Source organism: Phyllostomus hastatus, unplaced genomic scaffold (genome assembly GCF_019186645.2).
Source record: "Phyllostomus hastatus isolate PE091 unplaced genomic scaffold, TTU_PhHast_1.1 phas_scaffold_78, whole genome shotgun sequence".
Classification (NCBI taxonomy): domain Eukaryota; kingdom Metazoa; phylum Chordata; class Mammalia; order Chiroptera; family Phyllostomidae; genus Phyllostomus; species Phyllostomus hastatus.
Genome location: NW_025334041.1, coordinates 59206679 through 59226185, shown reverse-complemented (window position 1 = coordinate 59226185; position 19507 = coordinate 59206679). Strand labels below are relative to the sequence as shown.

The following is a 19507-nucleotide window of genomic DNA, read 5'->3' as shown; positions in this document are numbered from 1 at the left end:
CTTCCAGTTCACTGATTTGGTCTTCTGCTTCATCTAGTGTGCCTATAATTCCTTTTAGTGTATTTTTTTATCTAAGATATTGTGTTCTTCATTTCTTCCTGGTTCTTGTTTATAGTTTCTCTTTACTTTTTTATGCTTTGTAGCTCCCAGTGAGTTCCATAAATATCCTTATAACCATTTTTTTAAAATTCTATATTTGATAGATTGCCTCAATTTCATTTAGCTCTTTTACTAGGGATTCTTCCATTCCTTTTGATTGGGGGTTCTTTCTTTGTCCCCCAGTTTTAGGTGACTCTTTGTGTATTTCTATATGTTGTGCTTTGCCTGTTTGTCTTCATGGGGTAGACTTATATGGCAGGCGTTCTGTGGGGACTCAGTGGTGTAGTCTCTTTGATCTCGTCTGAATGTTCTAGAATTGCCCTTTCTTCTGTTTGTGTGGGCTCTTGTTGTATTTGAGCTTTATATGTTGGTGGCCTCTTTATTGGTGTGTTTTTCCCTCCAGTGGGCTTACTGGTAGTCACAACTCCCACCTTGCCTTGTATGCTGTTGTACAGGTGTTGATTAACAAAGCAGTATTACCAGACAGCCAAACCTATGCCAGCAAACCTTACCACATCAGCAATTCCAACCACAATTGAGCAAAAGTTAATAAAGGTTAAGAGAGATGATGAATATTACAATATATGACAAAGGGAATATGAGATGACTAAAAGAGGGGGAAATGTTATTGTGTGGTCACAGCTAAGAGGACTGATAATAGTTGGGATAGAACCGAGGCAAAGAAAGGGAGAGAACAAAATTCAAAACATAAGTGAAACACGAAAGGACAATGGGGTAAGAAATGGGAAGAGTATACTATGAGGTTTGAAGTAAAATTGAAAAGGTACTGGACCAGTGGGAGCAAAATTACAGAAAAACCACAGTACAGTCAATATTAACAACAGCTGAATGAAGTTTAATAAAGGTGGAACAGGAATAAGGAAATTGTACAAAAGAGAAGAGTGAATATGAGATATCTACAGTAAAGAAAAATGATTTTGAGTGGATAGGGAAACAAACTAATAAGAGTAAGGAGTAAAGGCCAGGTCGAGGGATGTGGGGGAGAAATGAAATAATATTCCTCAATGAACTGATCAGCGATATGGGGAAGGTGAAATGCAGTAAGATGGGGAGACTATTCTGTGGTTTTTAAAGTACAGGCAAACAGTGAACAAATAGGAGTTCTGTTTGAATAGTACAGCAATAACCATGTTTTTCATCCAACTAACCACTATTTATAAATGATAGTAAAGGAACAAGACTCTCAGAAGAGGCAGGGGGAAGAATGTGAGCTGACTTAATAAAGAAGAGTGCTTATGTATGGTTAGATGGAGGAGAAACAGTGAGAGTAAGGGATAGGAACATGGCCTAGTGGGAGAAAATAAAGTTTACAGCACCATTAATAATGCTCAGGGAGATGGTGAAATGGATTAAGATCAGGGAAGAGTGCTGTGTGTGATTTGTTATCATAATATGATAAAAATATATAATATGAATAAGAAGTAAAAGACCAAGAGTAGTGAGTTATTTGGAATACCAATGAAGTGAAAGAACAAAAATTAAAATGCAATATGAAAGGAAGAAAAAACAAAACTAAAGAGAACAAAAAGAAGAGAGAAATTTTTTAAAAATACGCAAGCTCTGATGAAGAGCAAGGTGAAATTTGTCTCAAATGTTGGTGTTCTCCTTCCAACTTCTTTCTGGATGTTTCTGCTTTTCTTTCAGCTCCAGTCCTTAACTCTTAGGGAGGAAAAAACCCAAAAACCAATATTCAGAAATCAAAGGCATTTTTGTACATCAGCAATGAAATATCTGAAACAGAAATCAGGGAAAAAATCCCATTTGATATAACAACAAGAAAAATAAAAGACGTAGGAAGAAATCTCACCGAGGAGGTAAAAGACCTGTACTTAGAAAACTACACAACACTAAAGAAAGAAATAAGACACAAACAAATGGAAGCATATACCATGTTCAAGGATAGGAAGAATTAACATCATCAAAATGTCCATATTACCCAAAGTAATATATAGATTCAATGCAATTCCTATTAAAGCACCAATGACATATTTCACAGATACAGAACAAATACTTCAAACATTTATATGGAACCATAAATGACCCCAAATAGCTGCAGCAATTTTGAGAAAGAAGAACAAAGTAGGAGAGATCACAATACCTGATATTAAACTGTATTACAAGTCCACTGTAATCAAAACAGCCTAGTACTGGCATAAGAACAGACACATAGACCAATGGAACAATATAGAGACCCCAGAAATATACCTAAGTCTCTATGGTCAATTAATATTTGACAAAAGGGGAAGAAGCATAAAATGGAGAAAAATAGCCTCTTCAGCAAATGCTGTTGGAAGAGCTGGACATATACATGCAGAAGAAATGAAACATGATCACCAACTCACAGCATACACAAAAACAAATTCAAGGTGCATAAAAGAAATATGTCATGACACTGCAAGCATCCTAGGGGAAAACATAGGCAGGAGTATCTGATATTCCATGCGGGAATATTTTCACTGATATGTCCCCTAAAGCAAGGGACATAAAGGAAGGAATACACAAATGGGATCTCATCAAAATAAAAAGCTTCTGCATGGCTAAACAAAACAACCTTAAAGTGAAAAGGTAACCAAATGTATGGGAAAACATATTTGCCAGTTATACATTGGATAAGGGTTTGATCTCCAAAATATATAAAGAACTCACAGGACTCCACCCCAGGAAGATAAACAACCCCATTAAAAAATGGGCAAAAGACCTGAACAGGCACTTCTCCAGGGAGGACTTACAGAGGGCCCAGAGACATATGAAAAGATACTCAGCATCTCTAGCCATCAGAGAGATGCGAATTAAAACTATAATGAGAAACCACTTCACACTGGTCAGAATGGCCATCATAAACAAATCAACAAACAAGTTTTGGAGAGGATGTAGAGAAAAAGGAACACTAGTGCGCTCTTGGTGGGAATGCAGACTGGTGTAGCCACTGTGGAAAACAGTATGGAATTTCCTCAGAAAACTAAAAATGGAACTGCCTTATTTTGACTCAGCAATTTTACTGCTGGGATTATATTCTAAGAACCCTGAAACATCAATCCAAGAGAACCTATGCACCCCAGAATACATAGCAGGACAATTTACAATAGCCAAGTGCTGGAAGCACTTCAGTAAAGTGCCCATCAGTAAATGAATGGATCAAAAAACCATGGTACATTTACACAATGGAATTCTACACAGCAGAAAGAAAGAAGGAGCTCCTACCCTTTATGACAGCATAGATGGAACTGGAGAGCATTATGCTAAGTGAAATAAGCCAGGAGGTGAAAGACAATTACCATATGATCTCACCTTTAAGTGGAACTTAATCAACAAAACAAACAAGCAAGCAAAATATAACCAGACCCATTCTAATTAAGAACAATCTGACAGTAACCAGAGGGGAAGTGGGAGGGGATAATGTGGGGAAAGGGAGGAAGGGTTTTCAGGAACAACTATGAAGGACTGGGACAAAGCCATGGGGAGGTGGAATCAGGGGAGGGAGGTGGGGATGGCTGGGGTTGGGGGAAGTGCAGACAACTGTACTTGAACAACAATAAAACAATTAAAAAACAGCTGGTTGAGCCCAGGGGGTTTTGCAGGTCTTCCAGGCTCCTGCAGTTGTTTGAGGGGTGGGCTCAATTTCCCCTTTCTGCTGGTTCTGGCAAGGAAGGGGTCTCCATCTTGGCTACAGTAATTACAAGTGCCCAGTTTCCATGCCCTCACTCACTTTGCAGGCCACACTATCCACTCTGCACAGTTGTACCGGGCCGACACCAATAAACCTTTGCACCCCTTTGATCAATCTGTGAGGTGCACTGAGTGGGAGCAGATCACTCCCACAATCCTCATTCCTTGTTGGCCAGGCAGCTGCACAGACGAGGTCCCTGCCCAGCTCGCCTCAGTTCCCCTTTTGAAAAAAGTTTCTGTGTGCCACTGCCCCTCAGAGCCACTGCCTGGCTTTCCACACAGTCCAACTCTCTGGCAAGTCCAGAGTCTACCTGAGTCACAGCCAGTCTCAACCAACCTCTTCTCCCAGCTCCAGATGCCTCCATGATCCACCTCCTGACCCCCAACCCTGCACTGTCTAGCACTGTTGACCAGTGACTGCCACACTAGCTTGGGTGTGCTGCCTCTTTTTCCCTAGGATTTCAAGTCTCTCCTAGTGCTGGTCTTCAATTTCCCTGCCCTGTGAGGGGAGGGAGCCACTAGACTGCTATCACTGACCCAACTCTCCTCTGATGTCCATAAGGCAGCAGCAGTTTGTGGGGCCATGCCCAGAGTCTTTCCCTGTCTGCCTATAGAACCTCCTTACCAGCAGTTTTGAAGCGGCCTCTGCACACTTTGGCTTCCACACTTCATATCAGTTAAGATTTTGTTGGGTGTTCACTTTGTTTTTCAGATCAGCTAAGTGTCGCAGTTGGGTGCACATGCAAGTGGGCACAGCTCCCATGTACTTCACTGCTATCTTCTCCCCTCTCACTCATCTCCATTTTATAGCTGAAGAAATATTCTCAGAGAAGAAAGATTCTCCTAACTCAGACAGTGGTAACAGTGAGATTTGAACCCAGTCTGTGGCTCTCCACCCATAAGCGTATGTCCCCCTGTGACTACATACATGCCGATTCTTCTCCAATCAACTTTTTTTAGGTGCTGTATGACATTGGGCAGCTCTTCAGGATTCCTGAGCCTTCATCTGTAAAATAATTAGCCTCTTTCTGCTTCAAGTGAAATATAAATATGAAAGTGCTTGAAGGTTGTTTTGAGGGAGGAAACTGACATAGACAGTTTTCTGTATAAAAGTTTTTTAAAGTATTTTTTATTGATGATGCTATTACAGCTTTCCCAGTTTTTCCCCCTTTATCCCCCTCCACCCTGTCTCCCCAACCCTCCAGCATTCTCCCCACCTTAGTTCATGTCCATGGGTTGTATGTATAAGTTCTTTGAGTCCTCTGTTTCTTATACCATTTTTTATCTCTTCCTGTCTATTTTATGCATACTAATTATGCTTCTTCTTCCCTGTACCTTTTCCTCACTATTCCTCCCTTCCCCCTCCTCACTGAAACCCCTCTGTGTGATGTCCATTTCTCTGATTTTCTTCTTGTTCTGGTTGTTTGCTTAGTTCTTGTTTTTGTTGTTTTCTTTTAGGTTCATTTGTTGATAGTTGTGAGTTTGTTGTCATTTTACTGTTCATATTTTTTATCTTCTTAAACTTCTTAGATAAGTCCTTTAAATGTTTCATGTAATAAAGGCTTGGTGATGATGAACTCCTTTAACTTGACCTTATCTGGGAAGTACTTTATCTGCCCTTCCATTCTCAATGAAAGCTTTGCTGGATAGTCATCTTGGATGTAGGTCCTTGACTTTCATGACTTCAAATACTTCTTTCTAGCCCCTTCTTGCCTGCAAGATTTCCTTTGAGAAAGCAGCCGCAGCCCATAGCCTTATGGGCAGTCCTTTGTATGTAACTGTCTCCTTTTCTCTTGCTACTTTTAAGATTCTCTTTATATTTAATCTTGGGTAACTTAATGATAATGTGCCTCTATGTGTTCCTCTTTGGGTCCAACTTCTTTGGGACTCTGGGCTTCCTGGACTCCCTGAAAGTCTTATTTCCTTTGCCAGATTGGGGGAATTTTCTTTCATTATTTGTTCAGATAACTTTTCAATTTCTTGCTGTTGTTGTTCTCCTTCTGGCACCCCCATAAGTTGGATATTGGAATGTTTCAAGTTGTCCCAGAGGTTTCTAAGTCTCATTTTTCTAGATTCTTGTTTCTTCCTTGTCATCTGGATGTATGTTTATTTCTTTCTTATGTTCCAAATTGTTCCTTTGAAGTTCTGGTTTCCTTCCTGTCACTGTTGGTTCCCTGAATATTTTGCTTTATTTCACTTTGGGTATCCTTCATTTGTTTTTTTCTTTTTTTTTGACCAAACTCAATCAGATCTGTGAGCATTTTTATTATCGGGGCCTTAAATTCTCCATCAGATAGGTTGGCACTGTCCTCATCACTTAGTTCTGAGGTTATGCTCTCTTCTTTCATTTGGGCCATATTTCTTTGTCTTAGCACAGCTGATAGGTTGTAAGGGGGTGGGGCCTTATGTATTCACTTGGGCAGGGCAACCTTCCTTGCTGTGCTGCAGTGCTGCCTGTAGGGGAGGGGCCAGAGAAGGAACAGTGAGGCTTGCCTGCTTGTCTCTGGCATACTTTTCAATGACCTCTCATGTGAGGCTGGGAGTATCTCCCACTGCAGCAACCCCAGCCATAGCCCACAGTCAGCTCTGAGTCAGTCTTCCCCTTAAGTCAACCCCTCCTGTGTAGCCCACCAAATTCAGCACCCAGCCCCACCCCCATGGTCTGCCCTGCGTTGCCAAGGCCTCACCAGTCTGGTTGTTCTGGTTGATTTTTTGTTTAATTCCTTGGTTGTCAGAGTTGCATGCAGTTTGATTTGCTAGTGCTTTTGGTTGTTTATTGATTTTAGATTGGTTTTCCTCCTTTAGGTTGTACGAGGAAGCAAAGGGTTTCTACCTACGCGTCCATCTTGGCCAGAACTCTAAAAGTTTTTAATTGAGACAGGTATACGTGGTTATACAGGTATACATGGTCTTCCCACTTTAGTATGTTCCTGAAAACTTTCACAAAAAGGAGCTTTATTAAAAGGGCGTTCAGCTTGTGAAGGTCCATATAATTATAAGTGGTATAACCTATCATAATTGTTTCTATAGTTGTCTTTCTTAGTTACTAGATGCTTATTTTCCTGAAGGCAGAACATATCTTAGTCTTCATTGTGTCTCCCAGTGATAACATGATAGATTGTGTGAATGCTGAGACAGCTTCAGTACTTGTGAAGTAATACTTTTAGGTATAGGTCACATGATTGGCTTCCAGACAGGAACCATTTAGAAGGATGCCGTTCTGGTGATTCAGTAACTAAATATGATGGCTGAGGGCCACAGTGGATTTGCTACAGATTAAATTTCTCTGTAAGGTAAAATAGTGTTGTAATGTATTTTGGTATAATACCAAAGAACATTATATATGTATTTTTATTTTTTAAAAGATTTGATTTTTTAAAATTTATTTTTAGAGAGAGGGGAAGAGAAGTAGAAAGAGAGGGAGAGAAACATCATTTGGTTGCCTCTTAAATGTTCCCAGACTGGGAACGAACCAGTGACCTTTTTGCCTTGTGGGATGACGCCCAACCAAATGAGCCACACCAGTCAGGGATATACAAGTATTTTGAAATTAATTTTTGAATAATATGTATATATGGTAGAGAATTTTTACTATGTCCAGCTCTTTTCGCTGAGACACTAGGGCCCTCAGTCTCTAGGGTTGCCTTCCAGAGGTAGTCTGTATTGTTATGACCATTTAAATCTCGGTGTCACACAGTTCTACATGTTGCTCTTTTTCTTGTCTGTGTAGCTTGAGTGCTATCAGTATTGACAGAGATGCTGCCTCTGTGTACATTTCCTTTGATTTATATAACTGTTTTCTTATTGATGGACATTTCTATTGTGATAGCAAAAACTTAGAAAAATCATTGGCAATCAATATCTTTATAGATAACTCACATGTACATATGTAGGTATATTTATGCAGTTAAGATCTTGGATGTGGAATCACTGGGTCAAAGGGACATGTGCATTTAAAAAAATTTTTGATATCCATTACCCTCCATACCAGATTGTAATAATTCACTACCTGGAAGTGTGCAAGAATGCAGGTTTGTGCTTGCTCTCGCCAATATAGTGTATCAAACATTTTTATCTTTACCAGTGTAATAGGTATGCTTTTGTGTGTGCTACAATGTTTTATGTGTCTAAATTCCATTTGTTGGAGGGAAACTGGACAGGCTTTTTGAGGGTAATGAAAATATTATGGAATTAGATGGTGATGATTTCACAACCTTTGTAAATATTGCTTGGCCAAAAAGTTTGTTTTTCCCTTAAGATGGTTCTAGTAGCACTTAGTTGTCTTTAACTTATTTGAAACAATTTTTTTAAAGATTTTATTTTATTTATTTTTAGAGAGGGAAGGGAGGGAGAAAGAGAGAGAGAGAAACATCAATGTGGGGTTGCTGGGGGTCATGGCCTGCAACCCAGGCATGTACCCTGACTAGGAATCGAACCTGAGACACTTTGGTTCACAGCCCACGCTCAATCCATTGAGCTACGCCAGCCAGGATTTGAAACAATTTTGTTAGATTGTATTGTGACAGTTGTCTTATCAGCATGCATTTTTTAAAAAGCTTACCAAAATTGGTGAATTTTTGTATAGCCATTTTCATATTGAAGATGGAAGAAATACGTAATGTTTTCAGCATATTATGCTTTATTATTTCAAGAAAGGTGAAAACAACTGAAACGCAATAAAAGATTTGTGCAGTGTATAGAGAAGTTGCTGTGACTGATGGAACATGTCAAAAATGGTTTGTGAAGTTTCATGCTAGAGATTTCTCACTGATTGATGCTTCACAGTCTGGTAGACCGATTGAAGTTGATAAGGATCAAATCAAGATGTTAATTGAGAACAATCAATGTTATACCACACAGGAGATAGCCAACATACTGAAAGTATCCAAATCAATGAAGTTATTGGTAAAAATGAAAAATGTGTCTTTTATTATATGGAAAAAAACATATGGACTTCTTGGCCAACCCAATATACTAAAAGCCACTGAATTGTACCTTTTAAAAGGATGAATGTTATGGCATGTGAATTATACCTCAATAAAGCTGCTATTTTAAAAAATAAAACCCATTTCTATTTTTCTTTATGCACTCTGACTTTAAATAGAAGAATTTGTTTCATTACTTTGTTTTTCTATTCTTATAGGAAATTAGTTTTTTGTTTTTGTAATATTACATGTATTTTTCTCCAGTTAGCCATTGGCTATATTGATCTTGATGCCTTGAGTTTGCTCTTTAGCCATGTAGAAAATTTGTATTTATGTATGGTTGGTCAAATCCTTTCTTTCTTTTCTTTTTAGAACTTTGAGGTGGTTTTTCATACTTTCAAAGGTTTTTCTTCAATATTTTATATATATATATATATTTAAAGATTTTATTTATTTATTTTTAGAGAGAGGAGAACGGAGAGAGAAAGAAAGGTAGAGAAACATCAATGTGTGGTTGCCTCTCACGTGCCCCCTACTGAGGACCTGACATATGCCTGGGAACCCAGGCTTGTGCCCTGATGGGGAATCGAACCCATGACCCTTTGGTTTGCAGGCTATCACTCAGTCCACTGAGCCACACCAGCCAGGGCCAATGTTATATATTTTTAAATCCCTATGTTTCTTCTCTCTCTTTAAATTTTGTTTCTTTTACTGATTCTAGAGAGAGAAGATGGAAGGGAGGAAAAGAGGGAGAGAAACATTGATCAGTTATCCTCTTGCATGCACCCCAACCCAGGGCCAAACCCACAGCTCTGGCATGTGCCCTGACCAGAATTGGACTGTGACCTTTTTGGTTTGCAGGATGATGCCCAAGGAAGAAACTGAGCCACACTGGCCAGGACTCTTATGGCTCTTTTATGTTTACTTTTTAAATATTTAAATCTTTGATTCTGAATCTGCAGAATTTATTTTGTCATACGTTGTAAAAAAGGGGCAATAGCCTTTTTTTTCTTCTGATGATACCCAATTGACCCCCCCACCATACTATTTTTAAAAAATAATTCATTTTACCCTATTGCTTTAAACTCCATTTTTATTATTTCTTAAATTCTTTCATGTTTTTGGATCAAAGTCTGGATTTTTAATTCTTTCCTGATATTCTTGTCATATTCATATGTTACTATACACTGTTTTAATGACTTTAAATTAACAGGCTGGTCCAAGTTCTGTTTAATAGGTTTTCTTGATTAACCTTGATTACTTTTCCCTGAAGTGAACTTCAGAAGTGGGATTTTTAAGGTTTTTAAAATCCTATTGAAATGTTATAGTTTTTACATTAACAATTCATGAACTTGATTATTTCATTCCTTTGCTGTTTCTCTTCTGTTTTGTCTTATGTTTGCTTGTGCATTCAGAGCAGTGTTAAGTACTAGTGATCACAGGAGTTCTCAGCTTGCCTCCCTAGGTATAATGTGCATGTTTTAGGCATTATAGTCATAAGGGAAATTGGGCTGTATGGTGTTTTTGCTTTTTTTATTACTGTGTTAGGTTTTATGATCTTAGAAATCATTTTTTAATCTGTTGTGTAACAATTTAAATATCATTGATGTTGCTCATCGTTAAAAGGTTTGGTGGTAGAATTCACCTGTGAAACTGAGTGGGGCTCTTGCTTTTGAGGAGGTATTTGTTAGTGATTTATTCTGCTTCTCATGTAATCAGTTTTTTCTCTTTTGGGGCTAGTTTTAGTAACATGTTTTTCTTAAACTTACCCATTTTATCAAAGTATTTGGATGTATATTCATGAATGAGCTACAGTACTCATATTATTTTGTAAGATACAGAGTATTCTGTATCTTATTTTGTGTTCTTTATATAGATTTCTTTGTTCTTTCTTACAGGAACAGGAAATATAGTGGTCATTATGGTTAGCTACCCAAAAGGAAGAGAGATTCTGGATCTGGTGCAAAAAGAAATTCAAGTCAAAATGACCATAGGGGTTGGCACCCGCCATGTACAGGAGTTCATCAATGGTCAGTCTGTCATGTTTGTGGCCATCGCCTTCATCATCATGATGATTATCTCATTAGCATGGCTGATATTTTACTATATACAGCGTTTCCTGTATACTGGCTCACAGTTTGGAAGTCCGGTAATTATGGGTAACTTTTTATGCTTGCTTTTTCAAATATAGTTTGTAAATATTTTCCATATATATTGCTTGGAGTTGTATTGGACCCTATTCTTCTTTTCATTTTCACTCATATATAATTTAAATATTAATATGATTTTTCTTTTTTTTTAATTCTAAGGTCAATTTTTATTTCTACAAAAACAAAGGCAGTCAAAACAATATAAAACACATGTAAAAGATATTACTGACTGAGCTTCAAGGGGAGCTCGACTCTGCAAAGGCTGTGAGTCCAGAGGGAGAGGGAAGGCCATTTTGTTCCTGGGCTGGGTTGGGCTGACCCAGCCCATCCTGCTGCTTTGAAAGAAGAGGCCAGCAGGGCTCCAGTGACCCCGGACTGGTGCTGGCTATAGCTGAGTCCTGCCAGTTCCAATCCCACAGAATCAAACCATGCTGAGGGAGGGCTGAGGTGGGGCTGCTGAGCTGAGGAGTTGGAGAGCAAGCTTTGTGGCACATTCGGATGGAGCTTGCTGACAGTTGACCATTCTGGCTTCAGTGTTGTCTGCAATGACCAACACATCTTCCATAATGGCTGCAGTGAGGAGCTCCAACCTTTGACCTCAGGAGCCTCTCTGATGAGAAATTCCTCGCCCAAGTGCAGTGACCTCTGGCTGGCAGGCCCTGCCCTAGAGTGGCAGCAGACCTGATATTGCAGAGTTTTCCCTGGCAGGCTAGGCCAGGCCATGCTGGAGTTCAGTCACACACACAGACATGGGTTGCCATTTGATCCATGTTATTGTGGTAACATTGGCCAGGTTTTTACATAAGAGCTGGCCTCCCTTTTCAGAGCTTTTTTGGGAGGTGGGGTAGTGATAGTTTGCTTGTTTTTAAAATTTTTAATAGAATATTATAAATTGGAGCCAATAGAATTTGAACAAACTGCCACACTGGGCAGTGCAACATGAGAGAAGAGAAGTGACCAGACTGGACAGAGCTGTCTCCTCTTTGTAGAGGAGACAGGGCCTAGGTCTGGGAAAGTGAATCAGTGAAAAATAAACTGAATGCAAGAAAGTGAGAGTTGCAAGGGCAGGGGAAGAAAGGGAACCATAACATTTTATGTTAAATCTTAAGGTCTAAATGTAAATTGAAGATCTTGGATAAATTTGGACCAAGAAAAAAAACACCATTCTTTTAGAGTAGATTGAAGCAGTGATTTTTAAAACAAAGGGAGCAGAACTAAAACATCTTAAATTTTTAATCCTTTCTGTGCAGGTTACAGAAAGCACTTTTTTTAAAAATATATTTTATTGATTATGCTATTATAGTTGTTCCATTTCCCCCCCTTCACTTCCCTCCACCCTGCACACCCCCTCCCACCCACATGCCCCCCTTTAGTTCATGTCCATGTGTCATAAGTTCTTTAGCTTCTATGTTTCCCATACTATTCTTGCCCTCCCTCTATTTTATCCCTACCATCTATGCTACTTATTCTCTGTAACTTTTCCACCTCTCATCCTCCCACTCCCCTGTTGGTAACTCTCCATGTGATCTCTGTTTCTGTGGTTCTGTTCCTGTTCTATTTGTTTGCTTAGTTTGCTTTTGTTTTAGGTGTGGCTGTTAATAATTATGAGTTTGCTGTCTTTTTACTGGTCATATTTTTTATCTACTTTTTCCTAGATAAGTCCCTTTAACATTTCATATAATAAGGGCTTGGTGATGATGAATTCCTTTAACTTGACCTTATCTGAGAAGCACTTTATCTGCCCTTCCATTCTAAATGAAAGCCTTACTGGATAGAGTAATCTTAGATATAGGTGCTTGCCTTTCATGACTTGGAATACTTCTTTCCAGCCCCTTCTTGCTTGTAAGGTCTCTTTTGAGGAATCAGCTGACAGTCTTATGGAAATCCTTTGTAGGTGACTGTCCCCTTATCTCTTGCTGCTTCTAGAATTCTCTCCTTCATTTTAATCTTGGGTAATGTAATGATGATGTGGCTTGGTGTGTTCCTCCTTGGGTCCAACTTCTTTGGGACTCTCTGAGCTTTCTGGAAGTCTATTTCCTTTGCCAGATTGGGGAAGTTCTCCTTTATTATTTGTTCAAATAACTTCCACTTGTTTTTCTTCCTCTTCTCCTTCTGGTACCCCTATAATTCGGATGTTGGAACATTTCAAGATGTCCTGGAGGTTCCTAAGGCTCTCCTCATTTTTAAAAATTCTTGTTTCTTCATTCTTTTCTGATTGTATGTGGTTTTTTTCCTTCTGGTCCACTCCATTGGTGTGAGACCCAGTTTTCTTTCCATCACTATTGGTTCCCTGTGCATTTTCCTTCATTTTACTTAGTGTAGCTTCACTTTTTGATCTAATTTGCAACCAAAATCAACCAATTCTGTGAGCATCCTGATCACCAGTGCTTTGAACTATGCATTTGATAGGTTGGCTATCTCTTGGTTGCTTAAAAGTGTTGGCTCTGGAGCTTTCATTTGTTCTTCTGTTTGAACCATCTTTTTTTTGGTGGGGTGGGGTCTGGTCACACCTGTTATGTAGTGAGGGGTGGAGCCTTAGGTGCTCACGAGAGCGTGGCAACACATTGCTGGTGGGCAGCGTCAGAGAGGGAACAATGGTGCTTGCTCTGCTCTCAGTCAGATTTCAGTCCCCTCTGCTGCTTCCTACAAGCAAATTGGGCCCTTCTAGTGCTAGTTTCCGGGTGGGTGGGCTTGTGTATATTCTAGGACCCTGTGGGTCTCTCCAGTGAACTGTCCTGTGAGGCTGGAAGTCTCTCCCTGAGCCTCAACCTCCACAGGTGTTTTCAATTGGTGCTTTTAGGCTTTATTTCCTGGCGCTGGGTCCCTGGGTTGTGCAGTCTATCTCGCTGCCCGTTTTTCACCTGGTTTATCTGCACATGAATATGTGACTGCAGACAGCCAGCTGCCTTGCGCGCCTCACTGGTTCTGCCCATTGCCTCCCCACGCCTGGGGTCTGCTAGCCGCCACCTGTGCTTGTGGGGTCTGCCAACAGCCGCCTGGGTCCTGTGTGTCCTGGTCTGCCAGCCACCGCTTTTCCCTGCTGTGACCCCTCTCTGCAGGCTGCCAATTCCACCTCTTACTGGTCTGGATGAATGGTTGTTGGACTTCTGTACAGTTCAGTTTTCTATCTGTTCTGGTTGTTTTTTTGTTTCTAAAGTTTTGTTGTCTTTAATTTTGGCTGTGGGAGGAGGCACAGTGTGTCCACCTATGCCTCCACCTATGCCTCCATCTTGGCCAGAAGTCCCTAAAACCACTTTTGATTAAGAAAACTGTAGAAACTTAGTAACTGCCACAAGCGAACACAAGGCGATGGCATGTGTCAGTTTTCCATCAAATCCTGCTTTCCGAGGTGTCTGAATGCACTGCTCAGGTCTCTGCTCATACTTACTGGAATCAATTGTGGCAGATTTTAGTCCACAGGTCACTTTTCCCCATATTTCTTTGTAAACTCTTCAGGGTTCTTATAGAATTTTTTACAGTCCTTAGAGTATTTTCAGCTAGGTCAGCCCGAAGCGGGTGCTTGGGCTGGGGGTTATTCACCAGCGTTATGAGAGACTGGATTACTTGGCCAGTTTTGGTTACCGGCTTCCAGTTTTCAGCACTAATTACTGGCAGACAGACCTGCCCCTTTTCATCGAAGTTGGGGTGATAGATCTTTGTGTTAAATGTGATCTTCAGTGGTTTGAATGGGTACTCTGCTGGAAAGCTGATTTCCATTCTGAAGTCCCGCTTATCATATAGAGAGGGTTGTCAGGAACAGTAAGCCCTTGCCAAGTCAGTAAATTAGCTTTATCACTCTGGATATTATGGAACTTTTCATTACACATTTGCAGATTTCTTCAAGCTCCTTCATCAGCCTCCTGCTGGCCACCATCTTAGATCTGGTAATACGATTTTTCTGAAATTAACTTTTAAAATTGGAATATATTAAATTTTCTGTTTAGTGGGAAATTAGATATTTTTAAATCCAGGTCACTTTTTGCATGTTGTGCTCCTGAAAATATCCTCTTTGTCCTTTTCCAGACATAAAGGAGTGACAAAAAGGCATGAGGTAGATGGGACGTGGTTTTGTGTTTAAAAAGAGAACTCTGGATCCTAAGGTGAGGCGCAGAGTGGGAGGGGCTTCCCTGTCTCCACTTTGGAACAACTTTAAAAGTCATTTGTCTGCAGAGGAACTCTCTCTCAGCAACAGCAAAGAGGGGGGTGGTTGAAGAGGCAGGGGCTTCCAACACAGATGTTTTGAATTTCACACTTTCCTCTGTTGTCTTGAAAAGTAACCCTTCCTGACTTTGGCAGCATTAGATAGTCATATTTGTGGTCTTCTACTTGATGACTGGGAAACCTCTTTTCTTTTAGGGAAGTTAATAGATGGTAACCCTATCCTCAGCTTGCTGTTTTCTTTCCAATATTTAAACATATGAATTGGAATTGGCTTCCTGTTCATATATGAAATTGAAAACAAGCATTGTTCCCCCCACCTCCCCCAATTACTGTTTACATTCAGTATTATTTTGTAGTGGTTAGACAATCATACTTTATAAAATGTTCCCCTTGATATTTCCAGCACCCATTTGGCATCATACATAGTTATTACAGTATTATTGACTATATTTCTAATGCTGTACTTTACATCACTGTGACTATTTTGTTAATGTCAATTTATACTTCTCCATTCCTCCACCTTTTTCCACCTGTTCTCCACTCTGGCAACCATAAGTCTGTTGTCTGTACCCTTGAGTCTGTTTCTGTTTTATTAATTTGTTTATATTTTTCTTTAGATTCTACATATAAGTAAGATCATATGGTATTTGTTTTTCTCTGACTGACTCATTTGCAACAGTATGGGTAGATCTAGAGATTATTATGCTAAGTGAAAATAAGTATTCTTGAGCATATAGCTCTTAAGTTATATGTGCTTAGTCTATATATTAAGACAAGTGGTAATATTTAAGGTTATTTTCATTATAATCATTTAACTTTGCTTTTAAGTGAAATTTTTTATGTAGGCTACCATATATTTTATGAGTTTTTAAAATAGTGATTTTACCTGAAATTTTCAATAATAATAATTTTTTCCTACCCAAGAGCCATAGAAAAGAAACCAAGAAAGTTATTGGCCAGCTTCCACTTCATACTATAAAACATGAAGAAAAGGTAATATTTTTGTGTTCTTCTGTTTTGTTTTTGGTTTAGATTAGACTGTATGCCTGTCTTAGCGTCTGAGTAATGCTTTCCAATCTGCTAAATTTATAGTATAGAACATGTGGAGTTCTAACTAGTATGAGTTAGCACTGACTTAATTTATGTGTGTTCATTTTAAAGCAGGGTTGTCAGAAATAATTTTGTTGCATATGTGATGAGCCTTTCAGATATATGGTAGCCAGTAGCCATACCTGGCTACTAGAATTTAAATGAATTAAATTAAACTTAAAATTTAGTTCCTCCATCACAATAGCTACATTAAAATACTCAAATAAATCACATTGTCTAGTCACTACCATCCTGGACAGTGCCAGTATGTTCATCATTGAAAAAACTTCTACCTGTTGGTCAGACTCAGATGACTCTAAAGAAGATAAAGAAGAGCCTTGATCTGTGTGGCTCAGCTGGTTGGGCTTTGTCCCACAAAGCGAAAGGTTATTGGATTGATTCCAGGTCAGGGCACTTGCCTGGGCAGTGATTCAGTCGTGGTTCAAGGTGCATGTGAGAGGCAACTGAGTGATGTTTCTCTCCCTCCCTCTCCCTCCCTTCCTTCCCCTCTCTGTAAAAGTACATAAACTCTTGAAAAAGATAAAGAAGTTAAAGTCTCTACCACAGACCCTTGAAAATTTAAATTCACGTGTCTTGAATCTGAGACTCTGTTCTTCCTTTAATTATGGGGAAAAAATTGTGGAGAAAGGGAGAAAAGGTGTTTTTAAAAGTAGTTTTTTACCAAAACAAACAAACATTTTGACGTGGTCAACCTGAGACTTAACAGGCCAAAATTATACCAGAGTTGAAGCATTTGTAGACTAGGACAGATCCTGAATTTAGAACCTCAGGTTTGAGAAGGTGGATTCCTTAAAAGGAAAACAGTTGGTCATGCAGTGAGTGGTGTTTATTCTTTTAATAGTCTATCTTTTGTGCCATTAATTTTAATAACTGTGTTGATATAGCTGTGGGTTGATTTAGTTGTTTTGATTTTTATTTTATCTCACTAAGTTGTTGAGACTTAATCTATTCCTCCTTAATCTAGTCTCTCCTTAAAAAAAAAAAACAATAACTGTACTTAAAATATGTACCCCTTCCTCTGACCTACTTAAAGAATCAGAACAGAAATAACATATAGACCTTTGACCTAAGAATTTTGGAATCTGATACTGATGGTTTATGTGATATCTTTAATATTGATATCCCTGGATATCATTATTGCAAGGCAGGAATTCTCAGTCCTTAAATGAGAAGACATAGATTTATATGTAATAATTAACTGAGTTAAGTCTTTGAGAACATAAGTATATTGATATTATCCTCTTTCTTTACAGAACATTTTTGAAAATATGCTTCCATGCACTGTTTTTTCAAAGTTGTCAAAATAGTGGTTTAGAAAAGAAGATTTATATGTCCATGAGATATATACATGATTTTCTGATGATTTTATGTTTTAAAGTTACATGGAAAAATGTTGTTTTCTTAAATTGGGAGACTAGTGTGTGTTTTCTAATTTCTCTCTTCCTGTGGACTCATTCACAGTTACGTATAAGCTTGTCAATCATTCTTTAAAATAATTTCATCACTCTTGCATGGCATATGATAAGTAGTAAGTGATAATTTTTACTTTAGTTGTAACATAATTTTTAAGTGTTATAAGGTCCATTTTAATATAGTCTTTGATAACCATATCTACATATAAAGTCAGTTTTTATTGCTTGCTTGTTAACAAGTGATACACATGACTAAATATATTTTTAAAATAATTATGGTGTAGCCAAGTTCCATAAAATTAACTTGTTAAAGTTGTAGCCACCTACAGACACTGATTGGTGGTCCCTGAATCCCCATCCCAGAATCTTGGGAGTGAGAGTCTCATTGGTCTTTCTGGGTCAGATGATGACTCTGGCCCTACCTGCTTTGGTTGATGGGATGAGACCAGGTGGGTAGATCCTCACTACTTAGGAAAATGTGGGGGTGGGGAGGCTTGACCCATACATTCTTAGAAGTGGAAATTTTGTCTTAAGACTGCTTCCTCCCCCAATTTTTGTTTCTTTCTACCTTTGTTAATTTGATATGTGAAAAAATGGTAAGTTATTTCAATTTGTAATTTTTTAATCACTAGTGAGGTGAATCTTTGAGATATTTAGCCATTTGTATTTCTTCTTTTGCAAGTTGTAACTGTACTTCAGCAAATTCTCATGTATTTCTTTTTAATGATTCCAGAAAACAAGCAGCTTATTTGGATATTCATTCTCTTTAGAAATTTTATCTTTGAAAAATAATTAATTTTACTAAGTAAAGCATGCATTTGTATTTCTAAAGCCTTTAAAGCATGAACACTTAAAACCTGAACCACTAGCCTAGTATATAACTACTGTTTATGCCTGATTAGGTAGACAGTGAAATTTTTTTTCTTTTCAGCCAAATTCTTTAAATATTCTCTTAATAGTGGTACGAAGTGAATACCAAGTAGAAATTGTGTGTTTAGTTTTAGGTTGTACCCATATAGACTAGAACTCATCACTGTTTTACCCAAGGTACAGTGAATTTTACCAAGGATATTTACACCCAGGTTAATACTCCTCTTTTTTTTTACAGGGAATTGATGTTGATGCTGAGAATTGTGCAGTGTGTATTGAAAATTTTAAAGTGAAGGATATTATCAGAATTCTGCCTTGCAAGTATGTTCTTTTTACCTCCTGAGATGTTAAAAGGCTTCAGGTTTCCAGAAAAGAGTTTCATGTCTTCATGATATGAAGATCTTGCTATCGTAATAATCTCATGATCATCTTCAGGAAAGACGTTTTCCAGTCTTCAGGACTCCTGTTTTATATAGCTTTAGAACTGCTTTGCTTAGGACACTATAAGTGAGACATATTGAGACCAGTGATATATCTTTTGTCATGGATGAGTTTTTTAAAGTGTGCTGTGTAAGAAGCAAGGAAACTAAAGCATGACAGGGGAAGGCCCTGGTTGAGGGCTAGAATAGGGTGGCAGAGAGGAGGTCAGGGAGGGCAGTGGTTTGCTATTATTTGCATCCTAGGTTTGGGTTCTTTGGGGAGTTGCGTAAAACAATATTCTTCCCCTTACTCTAGGTTCATTAGGGGCTTGGGGCTTCTTTAGCAACAGGAAGTTATATTTCCTTTTTAATAATGGGATAGTTTGATTACTTTCTTAAAAAATTGCTTTGTTAGCAAACAGATGTACTGAATCTGCAATATTAATATGGTTAAGTATAATCAATTATAATTATACTTCACATCTATTATTAGCCAAGTCATGAGTTAATATAGGCAGGGTAGGGCAAAAGTAGGTTTACAGTTAGTTGCAAGTATATAAAGCACAGTTTATTCCTGTATTATTTATTTATTATTGTTTTATTTTCCATAAGACAACTGAAAACCTACTTTTGCCCCATCCTGTATATAATTATTTTTGCAAGTATTTTAACAT

At 38.5% G+C, this 19507-nt stretch overlaps 1 protein-coding gene and 1 pseudogene across 1 annotated transcript in view; one reads left to right on the top strand and one right to left on the bottom strand.

The window, feature by feature from the left end:
* Positions 1 to 19507, top strand: part of RNF149 (ring finger protein 149) — a 58205-nt gene that overhangs the window by 15944 nt on the left and 22754 nt on the right. Inside the window, exons 2-4 of the mRNA XM_045827051.1 lie at positions 10610 to 10860; positions 15947 to 16015; positions 18653 to 18735. Coding sequence (XP_045683007.1) covers positions 10610 to 10860; positions 15947 to 16015; positions 18653 to 18735 — 403 coding nt within the window. The remainder of the gene's footprint in view (positions 1 to 10609; positions 10861 to 15946; positions 16016 to 18652; positions 18736 to 19507) is intronic.
* On the bottom strand, positions 14271 to 14735 carry LOC123811111 (annotated as a pseudogene).